The sequence below is a fragment of the Barbatula barbatula genome, assembly GCF_947034865.1.
Source record: "Barbatula barbatula genome assembly, chromosome: 5".
NCBI lineage: Eukaryota > Metazoa > Chordata > Actinopteri > Cypriniformes > Nemacheilidae > Barbatula > Barbatula barbatula.
In genome coordinates, this window is record NC_136769.1 from 10,772,089 (window position 1) to 10,790,634 (window position 18,546).

Consider the following 18,546-nt stretch of genomic DNA (forward strand, 5'->3'; position numbering starts at 1 on the left):
TTCTGAACTGTCAAATCATCCTTATTTGTAGATTTGTAGTTTCGTTTTTTCCGTTTTTAGTTTATGTGCGTTTATTCTGTAATAACATAAATTGTGACCCTGAATCACAAAACCAGTCTTAAGTAGCACGGGAACATTTTTAGTAATAGCCAAAAATGCATTGTGTGGGGCAAAATTATAGATTTTTCTTTTATGCCAAAAATCATTAGTATATTAAGTAAATATCATGTTCCTTAAAGATATTTTGTAAATTTTCAACCCAAAACATATATAAACTTTATTTTTGTGAGTGGATGGGCTGCTACAGTGCCTCGGATTAACAAATTCAAAGACGATTTTCTCAATATTTAGACTTTTTTTGCACCCTTTACTTCCAGAGTTTTACACTCTTGTATCTCCACCAGATATTGCCCCATCTTAACAGCCCCTATATTAATAAAAAGCTTAACTATTCAGCTTTCAGTTGATGTAAAAATCTCAATTTCGACAAATTGACCCATAAGACTGGTTTTGTTGTCCAGGGTCACAATTGTCCAATCGCAATAAAGTACACGGCGTTCTCGATGATTATTGGCTCTTTGAAAGATTGACGTCCTCAGCAGCCACACAGGATTCGGTTAGCACGGAAGCGTTGAAGTGAAGTTAGCCGTTTAGCATTATCACTGCAGCTGATGAGATGTCATCTGTATTAAGACACTCTGCCAACCTCACGACCTCTGGTAGGTGTGTCTTGCATTATTAGAAATGTAGCTGTTTGTATACTTTTCAGTGTGTTCTTTTGATTAAAGTGTGCGATAGAAATATACTGGAATTAGGTCAAAGGTCAGCTCACAAAGTGAAGTTAAAGCTGCGCTGTGCTTTAAATGTCCTCCGGTGTTATTGAAGTTTCCAATAGACTACTGTATATTGCAAAAATCAAACAAAAACATTAGCAGTCTCGGTCATTTATCTTGGCTTACGGAAGTAGAAGGTTAATACAACGTCCTTCAGGGCAGAGTTTATTTACGGAGAAAAATGTACAAGTGTAAAAAGTGAAAATCCAGAAGTGTACTCTCCAGCTTAACGATTAAAACAATTTTTTTATCTTACAGGTTTTTTCTCTCTGCTGTCTGGAAACTGCAGTCATGGAAGGGCCTTCGCTTTGCCATACTTTGTATCTAAGAACAGATATTCATCCTCTCCAAAAATTAAAGTGGATCTGGACAGCAATAATGGTATGTGTGTGCACAATAATAAGCTTACTGCATTGCAACTGTTTTAGAAATTGCATTTCAGGTAAAACGATATTTGTGTATTAAACCCATGACGAAGTAACAAACACACGGTTATACTAAAATGGTGTTTTAATCTTTTCCTAGGTGTTGCTGTAATGCAGTTTCAGAGCCCTCCAGTCAACAGCCTCAGTCTTGACTTTTTGACCGAGTTTGCCATCGGTTTAGAAAAACTTGAGCTGGACAGAAGCTGCAAAGGAGTGATCATAACTTCTGTAAGATATCAGAACCATGATCCAACAATCTTAAATCAATCAGGTGAAGGGCATTTTACTGACGGTTCTTTCGTGTTGTAGGCCCAGCCGAAGGTTTTCTCTGCTGGCCTAGATATTTTGGAAATGTTTCAAAAGAGCCCTGAACACTGTGCCGAATTCTGGAAGGCTGTACAGGAAATGTGGTTGAAGCTTTATGGATCCAACAAGGTCACCATCGCTGCCATTAATGTGAGTGTCATTGCTGTCTCGATTTATATATAACAACCACTTAGGCGATCAATGAAGGTAATTGTTCTGTTTTAGGGATCCAGTCCTGCCGGTGGCTGTCTGTTGGCTATGTGTTGTGACTACAGGATCATGGCTGATAATCCTAGATATAGTATCGGCCTCAATGAAACTCAGCTCGGGATAGTAGCACCTTTTTGGTAATGTCTTCTTTTTCATTCCTGTACTTGGATCTGCTGTGTTGCATTGAAAGTTGGTATTGAAAGATTTTACGGGACAGGTTTAAAGACACCATGGCAAACACAGTGGGCCACAGAGAGACAGAGAAGGGTCTTCAGCTTGGTTTGCTGTACAGTGCTCCTGAAGCCTTAAAGATTGGTCTGGTGGATCAGCTTGCTCCTGAGGACCAGGTTCTCAGCACAGCCACTGAGACCATGAAGAAATGGTTGGCAATTCCAGGTAAACAGAACTAGTGTACCTCAAAATACGACATTTCAGTAATGTCAAACGAAACGCCTTTATTTTTTTCACATGACAGAAACATGCTACACTTCTTTTGTGTTTTGTCTGTAGATCACGCTCGCCAGATAAGCAAGTCCATGATGAGAAAACCCACAATAGACAAACTTCTTGCAAACAAGGAAGCCGACATCAATCAGTTTGTCAATTTTATAACCAAAGACTCCATCCAGAAATCTATTGGGATGTATTTGGAGATGTTAAAGAGGAGAAAGTCATGAGGAGCTGAATGAGTTACAAGTGTGCTTGTTGTTGAAGTTGCCTGTAACAAGCCATTGTCATTGTACATCACACGGTCCATTTTCTTTGTTAATGGCAGATATCTGGACAACTTTGGCGTTTGTATGCAAATAAATCATTTGGAACTCTAATAGGAAAGCTTGTGGCCAGTGCCGTACAGTATAGCATCTTCGTGATTTTTTTCAAAACTAAAATATTTTTACATAAAGTAGTGTATTTTTTTTCACAATGTTTACTTTATACTAACTTCTAGCCTTGTTTAGACTTTCAAATTTAATAAATGGTCATAAAACCTGCATGCATAATTACTGTTATAGCTACATCATGATAGGTCAGTGCAAGTAAATAGTTTTTATTCTCAGCAAGGGTCGAACAGTCACATTTGATCTTAACATCAAGCATTGTGTGCCATATCTGCTGCAAAGAGACATTCTTGATCACTTAAGCTTAACCTCAACCGGGAAGTGATCACTCACCGCAAGAGCCTAAGAGAGAGATGATACAAATGAACACACTCCATTTTTAACATTCAGAGCAATGATTCTCATGAAACCAAAAACAGTTCTTACCCAACTCTGGCTTAATCCCTGGGCTTGCATGAAATCATATACCTGTGCAGATCCAGGAGACACTCCACTTATCATGTCAGAGGTGACCACAATCCTTTTCATCAAGAATCATTAGAAACAAAAGTCATTACAAAATCTACACAGAATGGTTATTCTGTTAAAAAAACACACGTATGATGTGCTCAAATGGCAGTATTGGTCTTGTGAGGGGTCCCTCACCTATCATAAGGGCAGTTTGTGTGCCCGACGGTTGTGTCTGCGCTGTCGGGGATAAGCCAATTGTAGACTTGCTCTGTGCGGAGTCGTATTTTGGACCAGTCGGCATTCGAAACATAGCTACAGCCAGCATTAAAGTCTCCCAAAAGCATGATGTTCTGAAATGAAATTGAACACAGATGCCCTAAATTATACAACAGTAGATATTCCTTGGATTGTTAGAGATTTTCTAGATTCATTATCGTGTACGTTTGTGTTCCAACGTTGTTTGGTTTCAAGGACCACATCATGTAGAGCATCAATTTCCTGCTCAGCGACCTCTGGGGATGTGTGCTGAGGAATGAGAGCAAAATTCCAGAGGGCTATAGAAAAAAAGAACTGTGACAGAATTGATATTGCAAAATGCTTTGGATTAAAAGCTTTTTTCACAATTATAAGAACTAACTTTGTTAATGCTATAACTCTCACAATGTTTTTTGACCCTCACCTGTATTAGAGGAGAACATCACAACAAATGGTTCTCTGTTAAATGTATCAGTTCCACAGGACTCACATCCATCCTCATATTGGAAGCTTTTTATCACAGACACAGATGGATGCCTGATGAGAATAAAGTGTAACAATTATATTTTTGTCACAATATAACTTAACCTATACCATGACACAGTATTAAAAGCTGTTACCTGTAAATAAAGAGATATCTCTCTTTATATGTGTTTCTACCCAAAGGCTCACTGACAACATGCCTATACTCATATGGCGAGGAACCTCTGAAAATAAAAAACATAATTTCTTTTCTAATCTTTTTTTTTAAAAAGCATTAGTTACCAAACTAATAATGAGCAATATAGTTTTTCTAGCATTTGTTTAAACTGCGTCTTAATGTTAGTTAATGCTAACATATATAACTTCTGATTTTAAAAATCTATTATTAAATGCTGAAATTAACATGAACTAAGATGAATGCTTAAGGTGATGAATGATGAAATACAACCTTAATGTAAAGTATTACAAAATAGTTTCATTTCAAATAAATACATTTGGACAATCAAACTTTCTTGTTCAACTTACCCATTCACATGTTGCATCAGTTTATTAGTTGCAGTAAGATCATTGTCCCTCACCTCTTGAATAAGTATAATGTCATAACGATGCACTACCTAGCAAACAAAATCTCAATGTTTGCAGAAGTTGTTGTGTACTATAAGTAGCGCTATATGTAGCCATGGGTCTTACTCACTTTGGTAATGAGGTCAAGCAAAGTCGCATTTGATGCTTTTGTGTCCCCAAATGATTTGATGTTAAATGCTCCGATCAGTAAAGAGCTTCCAGTATGAACAGATATCACGATTAGACCAATAATACCAATAATCCTCATTCTACACAGAGAAACATTAAAACATCGTCATAACATCACACACCTTTTATAAGCTAAATCGGTGTTAATAAAGAATATTGTTTAAATAGGTATAATTGTTATTCTTCTAGTAAATATGTCTGAAATATAGAGCATTAGAAAATATATACAATTAAAGGTAGCTGTACCTGGCGCTGAGATCTTTATAAGCTTGCACTGTTAGAACAAGGGGAAAATATTTTCCCACTAACAAGTAACTTTATATACTCTTGTTCAACAGACGCCTCTTTGAGGGCAATAAGTGGTATCAATGTTTCTGGAAAGTTTTTAGTTACAAGTACAGAAGTCAACCTCTTTCCAGCTTTCCCTTCCTGGGAAATAGACAGATGACTTTGGACGATAAGACAAAGTTTAATGTAACTTTAACCAGGTGTTTGGCCATTCAGAAGTATTTATTTTGTGCTCATTTTTTTTAATCGCCATCGTAGCTTAATATGTAAACATTTCCATATGATTTCAAGACTACCTGAACAAGAACGTGTTGAAAAATAGCCTATTTATAACATGAGTCTTCTGTATAATCAGAAGAAGTCTTGTTCTGTGTGCTGAGCACTGCAACGATTTAAGTATGCATCCCAACAAGTTAACAACAGGAAAGTGTTGGCAAATGGGACACTTTGGGGACAGAGAAGACAACAATGTTGTCCAGAAGATACATGATACATGCTGTGCAACCAAGCCTCGATGCAACAGGGGGCGCTAATGTAACAGAGCTTCTTGGATTATTTTCTGCATCTTGTATATTTACTATTTATCTCAATTGAATTTGTTTTACCGTGATATAGACCGTGCAGTCTTGAATGTGGGCACCATTACTACAGCACAAAACCTTCATGTATCAATCTAAATATTAAAAAGAACAAAATCGAATATTGGTAATAGTTATTGAAAACATTATAAAGACATACGACTCGTAGCATTTAAATGTTGCACGTACATTATTACAAATACGTGTATATATTGACAATATATACAACACGTCATCTTTGCTTTGCAATGAACGTCAAGGACTCTTCGGCGACGTAAAAAAAAATAAAAAAATAAAAAAAAAAATAAAAAAAAAAAAATAAAAAAAAGGACTCTTCGGCGACGTTCGGCTGATCCCGGAATGGACCGGAAGAGGCTGCTCCGAGTTTGTCGAAGTGCTAGCGGCTATGCTAATGCATTATAGAACGCAATTTAAGCCTCTGACTGAATGTGTCATCCTCATCCCAGACACAGATTTACACACTATCGCCATGCTATCGCAGCAGTGAACCTTCTCCACGGCAATAAAAGAAGCGATTGCATATCTTTCTGTCTATCCCAGCACCGAATACAAGGCAGGTTAGCAGTTATTTCACCCCTCAGCTAATGTTGACTGTATGTGCGCTTGGAAACAACAAGAGGATGCAAGTGACAGTTTTACATGATTATACGAATACAACGTATTTACAGATTGTGCCTTTATAGCCGTTTGTCGTATATATACTATTAAAGTTCGCTGAGAGAATCTTTGTTTATTTTGAAAGCCAGGAGTGCTAACTAGCTGCTAGCTTCTAACAGCTTACTATATGATAGAAGGGAGGTTGATTGACTTTGTGGGTGTATAAAATAACTTTAAAGTGTTTTGCGATATTAGCTGTTTTCAGAAGTTACTTAGATTACACGGACGTTAATAATACATACATAGTAATACACACAGTGTGTACAATATAGTGAATTTATAAGCTGATATATTATGTAAACATCTTGTTAGATGTATTGTTAACATCAAATGTTTTTTTGATGTCTGGTTGAACAAAGTATAAAAACGTGACAAAATGCCGTTTAGACTTATTACATTTGTATTGGGACGACACTTCACTAACAAGTGGCTAAATGATTTTTAAGGAAGTGATCGGCGCATTCCCTCTTAGCTTTTAACATAATGGAAATACAGCTGATCAACTCTAGAAGATATGGTTAAATGGTATTAAACCACGTTTTGTTCAGCTTGTTCATCAGTGTTGCCTTAATAATTCTGGTTTTATCCTTTCAGGTGTGAATGACCGACGTGCTGCCCATCACCGCCCTCAGTGAAATAAAGCTCCGCCTTCTCTGCCACGATGACATAGAGAGAATAAAAGTGCTCTGTGGAGAGTGGTTCCCCATTGAGTGAGTGAACGAACTTATCCGTACATTCTCCTGTCACAGGCCAAGTAGACACGCTTTAAATCACTGTCTCTGGTTTGTCTTAGGTATCCAGACTCATGGTATCATGACATCACATCCAACAAGAAGTTCTTTTCACTGGCTGCCACTTTTAGAGGTGGAATTATGGGGATGATTGTGGCAGAAATAAAATGTAGAACGAAAGTGCACAAAGAGGTATGTCTAGAGTATATAAATTAATGAGAACTTTGGGAATACTAAGTAAGTAGTTTAGCCTGGTTGTGCCTCTTTGGATTAGTTTAGAAATATATTATCTGGATAACACTGCTTTCTGAAATCAGATTGATTGTGATTGTGGTATTCTGCGATCAAGCACTGTTGACTTGGTAGCCAATTTGCCTCGCACCGTGTCTACACCGGATGCGACCGGCACGATGCGAGATGACAAAAGACATTAGGAAACGCATTAGAACCCATTATAATTTTAAATTGGATTGCCGCACTATGTGACACCCATTAAGAACAAGCAGGTTGTCATGTCACATCGCGCCTGTCGCGTTCGGTGTAGAAACGGTGACAGAGTTTAATGTGTCTCATGTCATATGAAACTATTCATCTCAACTATCTCATTGTTTTCACAAAATAATTTAAACAGAATAGTAGGATTAATATATTATGTATATATTTATATGGTGTAATTATTGAACAGTCATTATACAGATAATTATATAATAGATAATAATAATATTATTATTAATAATATATGAAATACATATAAACACATTATCTTTTTATGGTTACCTGGACAGTTAAAAATTGTGTTTACCTGGGTAAATGTTAGATTTAAATATATTTCCTCTAGAGCTTTGATGTAAATGATCATAAGGGAAATGCTCTGACATATCCCAAGCCTTTTTATAGCAGATTTTAAATTAAATTAGGTTACAGACTGAAAATTGTTGTGACCTTCATTAGAGAGGATTCTTTTTATCTCTCATTAAACTTCTTGCATTTGCCAACCATACCCATACGTTTTCATTTATTATTCTATAATTTACAGTATTACTGTTTTATTATAGTTTGTTAAATTTGAATCTGTAATCATCAAAATACCGAGCCCATAGTTTTAATGGTAAATGGATTTGTATTTTACATATTGCCTGCATTTTTCTACTCTAGGATGGGGACATCTTGGCCTCCAGCTTTCCTGTTGACACTCAAGTTGCGTACATCCTGAGTTTAGGAGTCGTGAAGGAGTTTCGCAAACATGGAATAGGTGAGAGGTGAAGCTTGTGTGCTGTTCAGGAAATGATAAGGGCCGAATTCTGGCACGACAGATGTTTCCTCTTAAAACTTTCACATTTTTGGGAGGTCACTCATGTCTCATTTGCTTTTTCTTTAGGCTCTCTGTTACTTGACAGTTTAAAGGAGCACATCTCCACCACGGCACAGGACCATTGTAAAGCCATCTATCTGCATGTGCTCACCACCAATAACACTGCCATTCACTTCTATGAGAATAGAGACTTTAAACAGCACCACTATTTACCGTATTATTACTCTATACGAGGAGTGTTGAAAGATGGCTTCACTTACGTCCTCTACATCAATGGCGGACATCCACCATGGACTATCTTATATCCTTTTCTTTGTCACGTGTGTGTTTCACGTGTCTGCTGTAACTTTGACTGTATATTCAGTGTAACTAAACAGCAGATCAGAGCTACTACAACATTGAGTATTTCCCTTAATGTTTACTTTAATGCGAAACACACAACAAAAATATATTTAGTTTCTAATCTTCTAAGTGCAGTGTGCATGCTGTCATTTATTATCACGCCTAAGATAAATTAAGCAGTTATGTAACTAATGTGCTATTTGCATAGCAGTCAGAAAGGAGTGTAACCTTGTTTTGCTGTTTACATGGATTTAAACGAACACACGTTTCCTTAACTCTCTCAGCACCGATTATATTCATCATATAGGTTCTGCACTGGCCAGTCTGAGCCCATGCTCCATTCCTCAGAGAATTTATCGGCAAGCACAGAATCTCCTTCGCAGCTTTCTTCCGTGGTCGGGCATCTCTTCCAAGAGTGGCATTGAGTACAGCAGAACCATGTGAGGGTCACCAGTCCAAGGTAAATCTACCTCAACAAAGACCTGTGATGAATGTCCATAAAAAAAACATGTTGTTTTTTAAAAAGAATCGCTTTCCACTCCTTAACGGTAATATATATTTATATAATATATTTACCTTTGTGGTCTCATAATTTCTTATTTGTCAGGTAGAAGAGAATGGTCAAACCAGATACCTGGAAGCACTAAATGCGCTTAGACGGATTGTGAAGACTCACTGTGGATTCTCCGGTAGTTCAGAGCTGTGTATTATATGTGTACATTTGATATATATACATATATATACTTTAATTAATATATACATTGTCATTATTAGATTGCCCTCGTAATATAAACTCTCTACTTCATGCCTGTATTTGCGCTGCTGTGTAGAAATATGCCATAGTTTACCCAGACTTTTCATATAAATAGATTTTTTATGTGTGCCTCTTCTGTTTAGAGGACTATTGGGTATATGATGTAAGAAGTATCTCCCTCAAGATTTATACTTTTCGTTTTAGTCACTCATGCATGTGTTTTGTTTGCGCAGCAGCACCTCTGCAAACGGTATGTTTCAGCCCACAGCTCAAAGTGATGCAGTTTGTGATTGTTTTTAAAAACGTTTGCACAGAGGCAATGAATGTAGGATTGCGACGAAGGGAAAAAGGCTACAGTTGCAGAAAGCGCTCCACCTCACCAAATGTGTGTCGTTGATGTCAAACATATAAACCGTTTTTAAGAATCTTAAATTAGTGAGAGCATTTCATCCTGCCATTCCTTTGTGTGTACTTTTATTTTAAAGGTGAACTAGATGAATGTAGTGGGGCAAAGTGTATTGATGTGGTGTGTTACTGTGAATCAGAAAGTTACACACAAAATAAAACTGAGAAATCTGAGAAACGTAGTCCGCTTTATGTAAATTTGCAATATAATATATAAGATGACCAATTTTCTGTGTTGTTTAGTCTGGTCACATTTTTGTTTGATCATTCTATCATCACGTCTTTGATTAATCTGATTAATCTGATTAATATTTCTGTTAATTGCATCTAACTGACTTTGTTTCTTCTACTGTGCTGTCTAATTTATACTACATTTCTTTTCATGTTGAGCTTGAAATATTCAATATTCCACCAATATGTGAATAGCTGTTCATGTGGGAATGAAACCACTGTCACAAGCTTTTAAGATGAAGATTGTGTGTAACTTTCCTACAATAGATATTTTCTAATATTTAGTTGTGTGAATTGTGACGTTTTACGTCTTATTTTATTACGTTATTATTGTGTTGGTTTTAAGCACTGTAATAGTCTGATCCATTTTTAAATCCTTCTTTTCCATGTAATTCAAATACATAGCTATACTTCCTTACATAACCCCAAAGCAGCAGGCAAATGCGTCGACCTGACAAGTTAAAAGTAACTGAAATGTCACAAAGAAATGTTTCAGAATGGAAAAGCCCCCTCTAGTGTCCATTGAGGGGGATGCATGACCATGATGTTGTTTTATTGTAGATTTATTTGATTTTCTCTAATGAATGTAGATATTGTCCCGTTGCATCCTCACCGTTGTCAGTTACTCGTTTACGAACTGCTCATCCGTTCATGAATTAAACGCATTTTGAGGAAAGACAGAAAAATAAAGATTGTGAAATCATTGCCTTGATTTGTTTTCTGTTTGCTTTTAAACCCCCCCGTACTATCTGAAGGTTTACGGTAATTGTCACGTAACGATGTCATTTGGATGGCATCGGTTTAGCCACGCCTCTTCGGAATTCACACTGTGTGAGGTAACTAGAGAGGGAACCAGCAAACGCCTAACAACAAGTTTGCTACTGAGGCTGTTTTTGAATGGCTGTTGTTTCTAAACAATAGATCTTCACATCTGCGTTTCCCCCCTGCACGTTTGCCAGCGGTGAGTGATGTTTTTAGTCTTCTCGGAAGATATACAGAAAAAGAGACTTTTTAAACCAAAGTAGATTTTTTTCTGACCGAAAAAGCGCATTGAGTTCGCCCTAAAGCGTGTTTTGGTGTAAATAGTGAAACACAAATAAATCATTGCAAATGGTTTGCTCTTTCAGAGTGGTCACTTTAATCTTTTGCGTCTTTGCTCGATCATAGTTGGTATTCTCATCCCCTGCATTTTACTTGAGATGTTCAAAAAACTTAAAAGTCTTAGCATGTTGACAATTAAAGGATTTGAAGTAACCGGTAGGGGTCAAAGTTGATCTTTGTGAACATTTATCAGTAAACATTTGCCACATATCTAGGAAATACACAGGAGAGGTGAGATGGTTGTGATCCTGATGAATTTGACATTTTGCTGACACGTGCTTAAGTCACGAAGCAGATCCTCTCTCGCGCTGCGCTTTCAGCTTTGCTTACTGCAACTTTCTGTGCGTTGCATTGGTTGTAAGTGCACGTTTACATTCATTTCCTATTGCATGCGGTTCAAACTCTGAACCCGTGATTTCATTTCATGAAGATGTTGCTTCACAGCTGCTTATCTCTCGAAATTGAAAAGCGAGGACTACAGAGACGGCTGCTCGCTTGTATATGTGGATGGGAGAGTTTCCTGTCGGCCATGAACGAATATTGCTGTTGAGGTGTAGTTGTTGAAAATGACTGCTTCATATAGTCAGGTAGTTCAGCGTTTATTTGAAAACAAATCATCTTTGCAAGTTTGCGTCTTTAATCCAAGACCGTTGTTTCCTGCATTTCTATGTAGTCCAGAGATATTCAACAGGGTTATGCAAATGTTGAAATGTTTTCTTTGTGGCCCTGCTTTCAGTTTGATAACTGATACTGTTGTTCTCAGGCTGGAATATTGGATTAGAGAGAGAGTGACACCCGCATCCCTTTGGGATCTTATGCAGACAGCTAGAGGTCATGAAACACGAGTACGATCCTGTGTCTTCTGTAAGAGGGTTTCTGTATTTTTGTTGCCATTTTGTAAATTGTTATGAAGAAATATTGATTCTGGGGTAATTGAGAACACAATAAACTTAGCGTAGCACAAAGTAATTCAATACAGAGTTTACAACCGGGTTTAGATAAGCACAGCCTAGTGAGTTTTCAATGTAAGTCACACGTTCAGAAATTGCTATCTGAACAGCTGTTTACACATGCCAGCTGTAGGTCAGTCTCTGTTTAACGCAAAGCAAACCCGCTATGAAGTCACTGAGGTGAAAGATAAAGAAATGGCTAGTTTTAGATCAAAGTGACTTATTGGCACATTCAAAGAACACAATGTCAAAACATGTTGTGTCGTATTTGCTATTCATCTTTAAATTATTGTTTTACCCAAAAACGAACATTGTGTTATCCTTACTCACCGTCATGTCATTTCAAACCTTTTTGACTTCCTTCCACAGAGCACAAAAGAAGATATTTTAAAGAATGGTATCAACTGGCACCCATTCACTCGCATTAGTATTGTGTCCATACAATAGAAATAAATGGATGCTAGCGCTGTTCAGTGACCAACTTTCTTTAAAATATCTTCTTTTGTGTTCTGCGGTAGAAAGTCATATAGGTTTGAAATGACATGGGTTGAGTAACGATGATAGAAATTCTATCTGTGGGTGAACTATCACTTTAACTCTGCTGTTAGAAGTCCATCAGTGCTCATAGAAGGAAGCGTCTATACCAGATGTCATTAACCGTTTCCTGATTTGATATCTACATAAGGTCTTTGTCACAGTCTTTTTCGCCCAACATTCTTTGTCTCAAGGCCATGTGGAAATTCTGATACGTGAATTATTGAAACTATTCCAGCAATACATTCCAAACATAACCTCCACATTTCGGAACCTCTTCAAACCTGAACTTTTAGCCCATGTTCTCATCCAGTCTGTTTGATAAAACGGAAAATTTCAAGCAGAATATGTCAAAGTGCAGCCTGTGGTTGGTTTATTTTTGTGGTTTGACCTGAATGCCTATCGACAGATTTGTGTTCAGGTTTACATGTAGCAGTGGCATTGTTATCTGGAAGACTGTGGTTTCTGTTAATGTGCGTGCGCAAATGTGATTCTCATGTTTGGTTACACGGAATCCCTTGTTTAAGATGTAAAACACTATTAAACAAATGATTTACTTAAAAGGACAGTTTTGTCAGAATTTACCCTCATGAACCTTCTTCTGCAAAACACAAGATGTTTTGCAGGGAGTTCACATTGTAGAGCATTGTGAGAGAAATATATTTTGGCCTATAAGCTGAAAGTTGTACTTGGTTTAATATTTAAGCTTTTTAAAATTAGAATATATTAAAATTAGAATATATTTAAATTATAATTGAAAAAGATTGTCTTGGCACTAACTGTTACTGCTGTCACACCCTGCTTAACACGTTTTTTATCCAAAGATGAACATAATAACTGCATTTCTTATCATATACCTAATTATGTAACCAAATATTTAAGATTAGAGAAAATCAAACGCAAAATTGTGAGCGTTCGTTCTTAAACCCATACTGATTGTCTTTGGCGGTTACAGCTTCTGTCATATTTTTTTACGTTTTTGTCACTTGTCCCTTTTTAATTTCTCAGCTGTCATCACATTGCTCCCAAATGTGATTTACAGCCAGAAATAGACCCCGTGAAAAAAATCTAGTTTCTTGACAATATTACTGCTGCTTTCCTCTCAGATGAAGATGCATGAATATCCTATAGGTCACCCAGCTTTAAAACATTACCTGCATTCATGCTCTCTTCACTCTTGTAAAACGCATCACCAGAGGTCTGAGTCATGGCTGTCCTTGGACCCAGCTTCTTTCAATATTGAGTGAAGAACAATTGAGAAGAATGTAGGCGTTTGAACCTTGTAGATGTTTTTTCAAACTTGGGCTCTGATACTTCCTTGAGCGTTTGCTCCGGGGTGTGCGTTTTTGTATTGTTCCTCCTTAAGCTTCTGGGAATATATGGGCAGGAGTAGGCATGTTATTGTGTAAGGCATCTTAGGTGGGGGTGATGGTGTACCGTGCTGGTGTGAAATGCTCTTTATAAATTCCGTTAAGATGTTGTTGTTTTGTAAATGTGCATCACCACTTCCTGCGTTCTTTAGAAACTGGACCTCCACAGGTGCTTTTGAGGAAAAATAAAAGAGGAAGTTATAAAAGGCCCCATTTCTCACCTCTAGACAGCTGCTGTTTTCTTCAGCCCTGTACGCACAGCTGTTCCATCGCCTGGCAGCTACCCATCGAGGTTGCCTTTACCTCTCCATCATATTTATAATCACCACCTTCGCGTTCCTGCAGCGACCTTCCTCTCCCGGCCCTCTGGGAAGCCACGCCCACCAGCGCAAGCTCCAGGGGGTGTGAACGAGTGGGGTTGGTTGGAGTGAGCAAGGTCGTGCTTCCTCGTTCAAAAAGAACAGGCAGCGTTGGTGTGTGGGCTTTGGCTGGTGAGTAGTCCATCGAGCTCAAGCACAAAGATGACTTTGATTTCAAAGCTATTACGCTAGATCAGTTGCAGGTTTGTAAACTATCAGAAACATACCGTGCGTTACTGTCTGTGGTTTAGATCGGCATGTGGAGGTTGTTTACTCTGTAGGGAATATTGTTTATTTAATATTAATAATATTGGACTAGATGTTGTCAAACACGCAGAAGGTGTAAAATGATGACAGATAAAGCTGTTGTAAGGATCCATTAACTTTTTATCGCCGTTATAATACAAGTTTCCTGTTAGCCGATGTACATGCAAATATAAATATTCCTGGCCCACATGCAGTTTTTCAGTTTTTAAGCTTGAAAACACATTTTGTATATTCATTTTGTTCTATTCATACATGCATAGATGACATGGCATACTCTAGTTTAATTTTGATCTCTGTTCACAGCATGGCTTAGTGCTTCTATTGTGATTGACTTAAGCCAGACTGTTATTTGCCTAGTACGCTTAGAGATGGAGTTGATGGAAAATTCCGGCAAATTCCATAGTTGGCCTTGGTGTAAAGGTGTAGGCGCTCATTCTGGGGTCATGTCTTCATCTGACTTTTGTCTAATGAAACGATAGTGACATAAAATGTGCTTCTTGTTATTTAGACTTGTTGAAGATGGACTAATACAAAATTTTTTCTTGATGTATCTCTTTATTTTCCTCCATTGGCAATTAGTAAAGTTCAATAACTTATTCTAAACCATAGACCACACCAATTCACATTATTTTAAGAAATGTTGATTTTAGAAATAAACAAAAATAAATAACTGTGTAGTACTTTTTGAGAGAATAAACTATTTGTTGCTTTACGAGAACTACTATTGGCTTATTGTATATTTTATATAGTTGTATGTGAGTTGACAATGAGCACTCAGTAGTATGCTTTACCTTGTTTCCATGGCAACAGTGACTTCTAAAGTATGACCAATAAAGGACCAATGGGGGTAATATGTAGTGATGTAGTGTAGGTCTATAAAGGTGTTTAATCAACTAAACAGGTTTTTTCAGATGTATGTAATAGTTAATATTTAGTGTATCTTGAAACTGTTAGATGTTTTTAAGCAGATTTATTTACGGAGAGAATGAAATACTTCCTAGATGTTAGTTCCTGTGTTCATACATATCACTGCAGTATATTTTGTGATGTTTGTCTCTGGAGTTTGCTATTAATTTAATCAGTAAAAAGTACTTGCCAACTTTGACAATTTTGTTTAGCTATTTAAAAAGTATAGTGTTTTCCATTTCCAGAATGGAATTTGGACACCTGAGGTTTCAGAAAGACCGCGACAATATGCAAATGTGCAAGGTTGGCATTGGTTTTCAGGTGATTATTGTGGCCAAAAGATTTCCTGATAATGATATTATCACAACAGTTAAATGTTTTTTTAATAATTAGTGCTATCAGTTTATCTTAAGTTTATTTTTATTTCTGTTTTTCAAATATGAGTGTGAAAAGAGTCGAGGCATAATTTTTTAACAGGTGTGATGGCATATGTGTAGCACTGACATGATGGTTATTGTCAACACCAGCATGTTCTGAAACCCCTAGTTGGCATAATATTTATGTACGTCTTAGCTATAGAATTTGGCATATGTACCGGGAAGCTACAGCGTGATGATATTTCTCTGTACCAGGCTGTGCCTGTTACCCTGATGTCTGTTGAACAAATAAGAGCCAGCACATAAAATGTTCACCCATGCTTCAGTACCTCAGCACACAATCGCTGCTGTGCTTGCAAAGACTCTCTGGCCTCATTTCTGTTTATGGGTTGTGCTGAGCCTGACAGCAGAAAGCTATAATTGCAGTGATGTAATCCATCTAAATGTACAAGAGGGTCCATTCTCCTCTCGCATTTCTCAAAAGAGCCATAACCATAAGGTTGCCGTGGTAGAGCCGCCCAGGAGTGTCCAGAAAGCCACTTCGACCGTTCTTCTGTGCTTTAAAACTAATCAAACTATTATGCCATGTGCTATTAGTCATAAGAAGCAGTTGTCTCAGTTTAGTCGTTCTTCACTGATTCGTGTGGGCTGTAATGGCCCATAGAAGAGAGATGACAGTGTGGAGGGGTGTGCGGTCTGTGCCATTAGTTGCCGTCATTACTCTGGATGCTTGACCCTTCGTGGACCCATCCATGTTAACACTCATCGCTCCAGTGCTTAACATGGAGGTCGGGCACATTAGTCCATGGAAGGGGGTCAACGGCAAAAGGATTTCAGCCTTTGACAATTTTATAATATCTTCCTGGATGAGGGCTAACAATGGCTAAGCATGGTCTGTTGGACCAACAGCGAACAATTAGATTATTGTGATGAACGGAGTGGAAGCACTTCAGGTGCGCTGAAAGTAAAAGGACATAACCATTTAAACTGAATGTTAACAGTGTTTTATGTTTCAATAATACATGCCAAGTCATTTACATTGAATATGCATTTTTGTGCCGACAAATGTGAGGTCTTGTGTTTCAGTAGTAGGCCTACACAAACTCATTTTTGTTCCATCTCATGTCAAATGTTAGCTTTCATAGTGGTTCCCCCAGACTGTTTTTCTGCTTTATACACTAATGATATTGAGTTACATGAAACCTTTTGGGGTTATGTGACCGTTTCAGTTATCCGCAAAGTACCAATTTCAGTCTGTTAAAAACTCTTCATCTCTTCTCTCCCAGTGACCTCTGAGTGTCGTGGTAGAGGATAACACAACAGCATCAGCATGTCGTCAGAGACGTCGTCTACTGTGAAGGCATCCCAGTCCAGCACTCCACCTCTGTCACCGGTCTCCCCAATGTCCCCCAGTAATCTGCGTCTGCCCGCCAGCCGCCACAGAGACCGCTCGTCCTCCCCCATGAGGGGCTTCCTGATCCCCAGCCCCTTGCCCACCCGCCGCAATCGTACCTGCTCGGCGTGAGTACACCATCTTTCGTCATGCGTTATATAATCTCCATCCTGTATGTTATCCTGTATTTTTCGTTTTTGTCACTTCAGTGCAGAGCGTGCAGCCGAGGGGCCGGTTTACACTGGGGTCTGCAAGTGCTTTTCACGTTCCAAAGGACACGGCTTTATTATACCATCAGACGGAGGGAATAACATCTTTGTGCACATATCCGAGTGAGTTATCCTATACCTTAAAGGGATACTTCACCCAAAAATGAAAATCCTGTCATCATTTACTCACCTTCAAGTTGTAAATCTGTATAAATGTCTTTGTTCTGATGAACACGGAGAAAGATATTTGGAAGAATGCTTACTGATCTTGCCCCACATTGACTCCCATACTTTATCATTTGTTGTGTTCTGTTGAACATTCATTTCTTTATTCTGATGAACATAGAGAAAGATATTTGGAAAAAATGCTTATAGCTAGTTCTTGGCCACCATGGACTCCCACCGTAGGAAACATTCCTTTATGAACTTCTTTGTTCTGTTAAACACCAAATAAACTATTTTGAAGAATGTAGGAAAGCAAACAGTTCAGGGGTACTTTTGACTGCCATTGTCATTTTTCTAACTATTATCTTCTCCTATCATTTTCTTCCCACAGCATCGAGGGTGAATATGTACCTGTGGAAGGAGATGAAGTGACCTATAAGATCTGCTCTATTCCACCTAAACATGAGAAGATCCAGGCTGTGGAGGTGACCATCACTCATCTAGCACCAGGCACGAAGCACGAGACTTGGTCGGGAACTGTGGTCCAATCATGAGGAGCCATGATAAGGATAGTTCTCTAAATCTGTACTGTCATACTAAGTGCGATAGAGATGTTGAAATGGATGTTCCTTTTTTTGAGGTGTGGGGGAACAGTAATGAATTCCTTTAAGTGCGGTTTAAGATGATATCGCTGACTAAAAATATCAAAGATTTGTGTTTGGCGGGGGACTTAGTGAGGGGGATTTGTTTGTAACAATTATCTTTTTTTTTATTGCGGCATAAACAGCAGTCAGCTATGCTTACACTAACCATCTGTGATTTCATTCTTTGAATGATAGTTGTCTTTGGAATATTAGGATATTCGAAACACTGCACACTCACGCAGACAAACAGCATACATAAAAAGGCTTTGATATATTTTTTAAATCGCTGGAAAATAAAGAGTTGTTTACTATGTCTGCATATTGTGAAAATATATCATTTGACCATTTCTCATGGATTTGTGTTGTCATTTTGCTACAAAAGCCAAGAGCACCGAAAA

At 37.9% G+C, this 18,546-nt stretch overlaps 4 protein-coding genes across 16 annotated transcripts; 3 read left to right on the forward strand and 1 right to left on the reverse strand.

The window, feature by feature from the left end:
• The first annotated feature begins 572 nt into the window (after positions 1 to 572).
• eci1 (enoyl-CoA delta isomerase 1) lies at positions 573 to 2,766 on the forward strand. 2 transcript variants are annotated; one of them, XM_079456105.1, is made up of 7 exons: positions 573 to 719; positions 1,092 to 1,214; positions 1,359 to 1,486; positions 1,568 to 1,714; positions 1,790 to 1,911; positions 1,992 to 2,170; positions 2,285 to 2,766. In XM_079456105.1, exons 1-7 carry the CDS (start codon positions 677 to 679, stop codon positions 2,449 to 2,451), a joined length of 909 nt encoding a protein of 302 aa, XP_079312231.1. In that variant the 5' UTR covers positions 573 to 676; the 3' UTR covers positions 2,452 to 2,766. The 2 variants fall into 2 exon arrangements, with proteins under 2 accessions (XP_079312231.1, XP_079312232.1); XM_079456106.1 differs by having other exon boundaries at positions 718 to 970.
• Positions 2,767 to 2,807: 41 nt separating this feature from the next.
• On the reverse strand, positions 2,808 to 4,884 carry dnase1 (deoxyribonuclease I). Of its 2 annotated transcripts, XM_079456109.1 has the most exons (9): positions 4,801 to 4,884; positions 4,496 to 4,634; positions 4,327 to 4,415; positions 3,939 to 4,025; positions 3,743 to 3,855; positions 3,505 to 3,617; positions 3,259 to 3,413; positions 3,040 to 3,133; positions 2,808 to 2,955 (listed from the first exon to the last, which is right to left on the reverse strand). In XM_079456109.1, exons 2-9 carry the CDS (start codon positions 4,631 to 4,633, stop codon positions 2,908 to 2,910), a joined length of 837 nt encoding a protein of 278 aa, XP_079312235.1. In that variant the 5' UTR covers position 4,634; positions 4,801 to 4,884; the 3' UTR covers positions 2,808 to 2,907. The 2 variants fall into 2 exon arrangements, with proteins under 2 accessions (XP_079312235.1, XP_079312234.1); XM_079456108.1 differs by having other exon boundaries at positions 2,880 to 3,133.
• A 979-nt stretch (positions 4,885 to 5,863) lies between these two features.
• naa60 (N-alpha-acetyltransferase 60, NatF catalytic subunit) lies at positions 5,864 to 17,122 on the forward strand. Of its 4 annotated transcripts, none has more exons than XM_079456516.1 (7): positions 5,864 to 5,994; positions 6,693 to 6,808; positions 6,892 to 7,021; positions 7,985 to 8,081; positions 8,208 to 8,442; positions 8,771 to 8,943; positions 17,024 to 17,122. In XM_079456516.1, exons 2-6 carry the CDS (start codon positions 6,699 to 6,701, stop codon positions 8,925 to 8,927), a joined length of 729 nt encoding a protein of 242 aa, XP_079312642.1. In that variant the 5' UTR covers positions 5,864 to 5,994; positions 6,693 to 6,698; the 3' UTR covers positions 8,928 to 8,943; positions 17,024 to 17,122. The 4 variants fall into 4 exon arrangements, with proteins under 4 accessions (XP_079312642.1, XP_079312639.1, XP_079312641.1 ...); XM_079456513.1 differs by lacking the exon at positions 17,024 to 17,122 and adding an exon at positions 9,091 to 10,577; XM_079456515.1 differs by lacking the exon at positions 17,024 to 17,122 and adding an exon at positions 9,095 to 9,225.
• Positions 8,825 to 18,542, forward strand: carhsp1 (calcium regulated heat stable protein 1). Of its 8 annotated transcripts, XM_079456522.1 has the most exons (5): positions 10,633 to 10,709; positions 10,795 to 10,834; positions 17,024 to 17,258; positions 17,340 to 17,462; positions 17,896 to 18,515. In XM_079456522.1, exons 3-5 carry the CDS (start codon positions 17,068 to 17,070, stop codon positions 18,056 to 18,058), a joined length of 477 nt encoding a protein of 158 aa, XP_079312648.1. In that variant the 5' UTR covers positions 10,633 to 10,709; positions 10,795 to 10,834; positions 17,024 to 17,067; the 3' UTR covers positions 18,059 to 18,515. The 8 variants fall into 8 exon arrangements, with proteins under 8 accessions (XP_079312650.1, XP_079312648.1, XP_079312643.1 ...); XM_079456524.1 differs by lacking the exons at positions 10,633 to 10,709; positions 10,795 to 10,834 and adding an exon at positions 8,825 to 8,943; XM_079456517.1 differs by having other exon boundaries at positions 10,633 to 10,834; positions 17,896 to 18,542.
• The last annotated feature ends 4 nt before the right edge of the window (positions 18,543 to 18,546 follow it).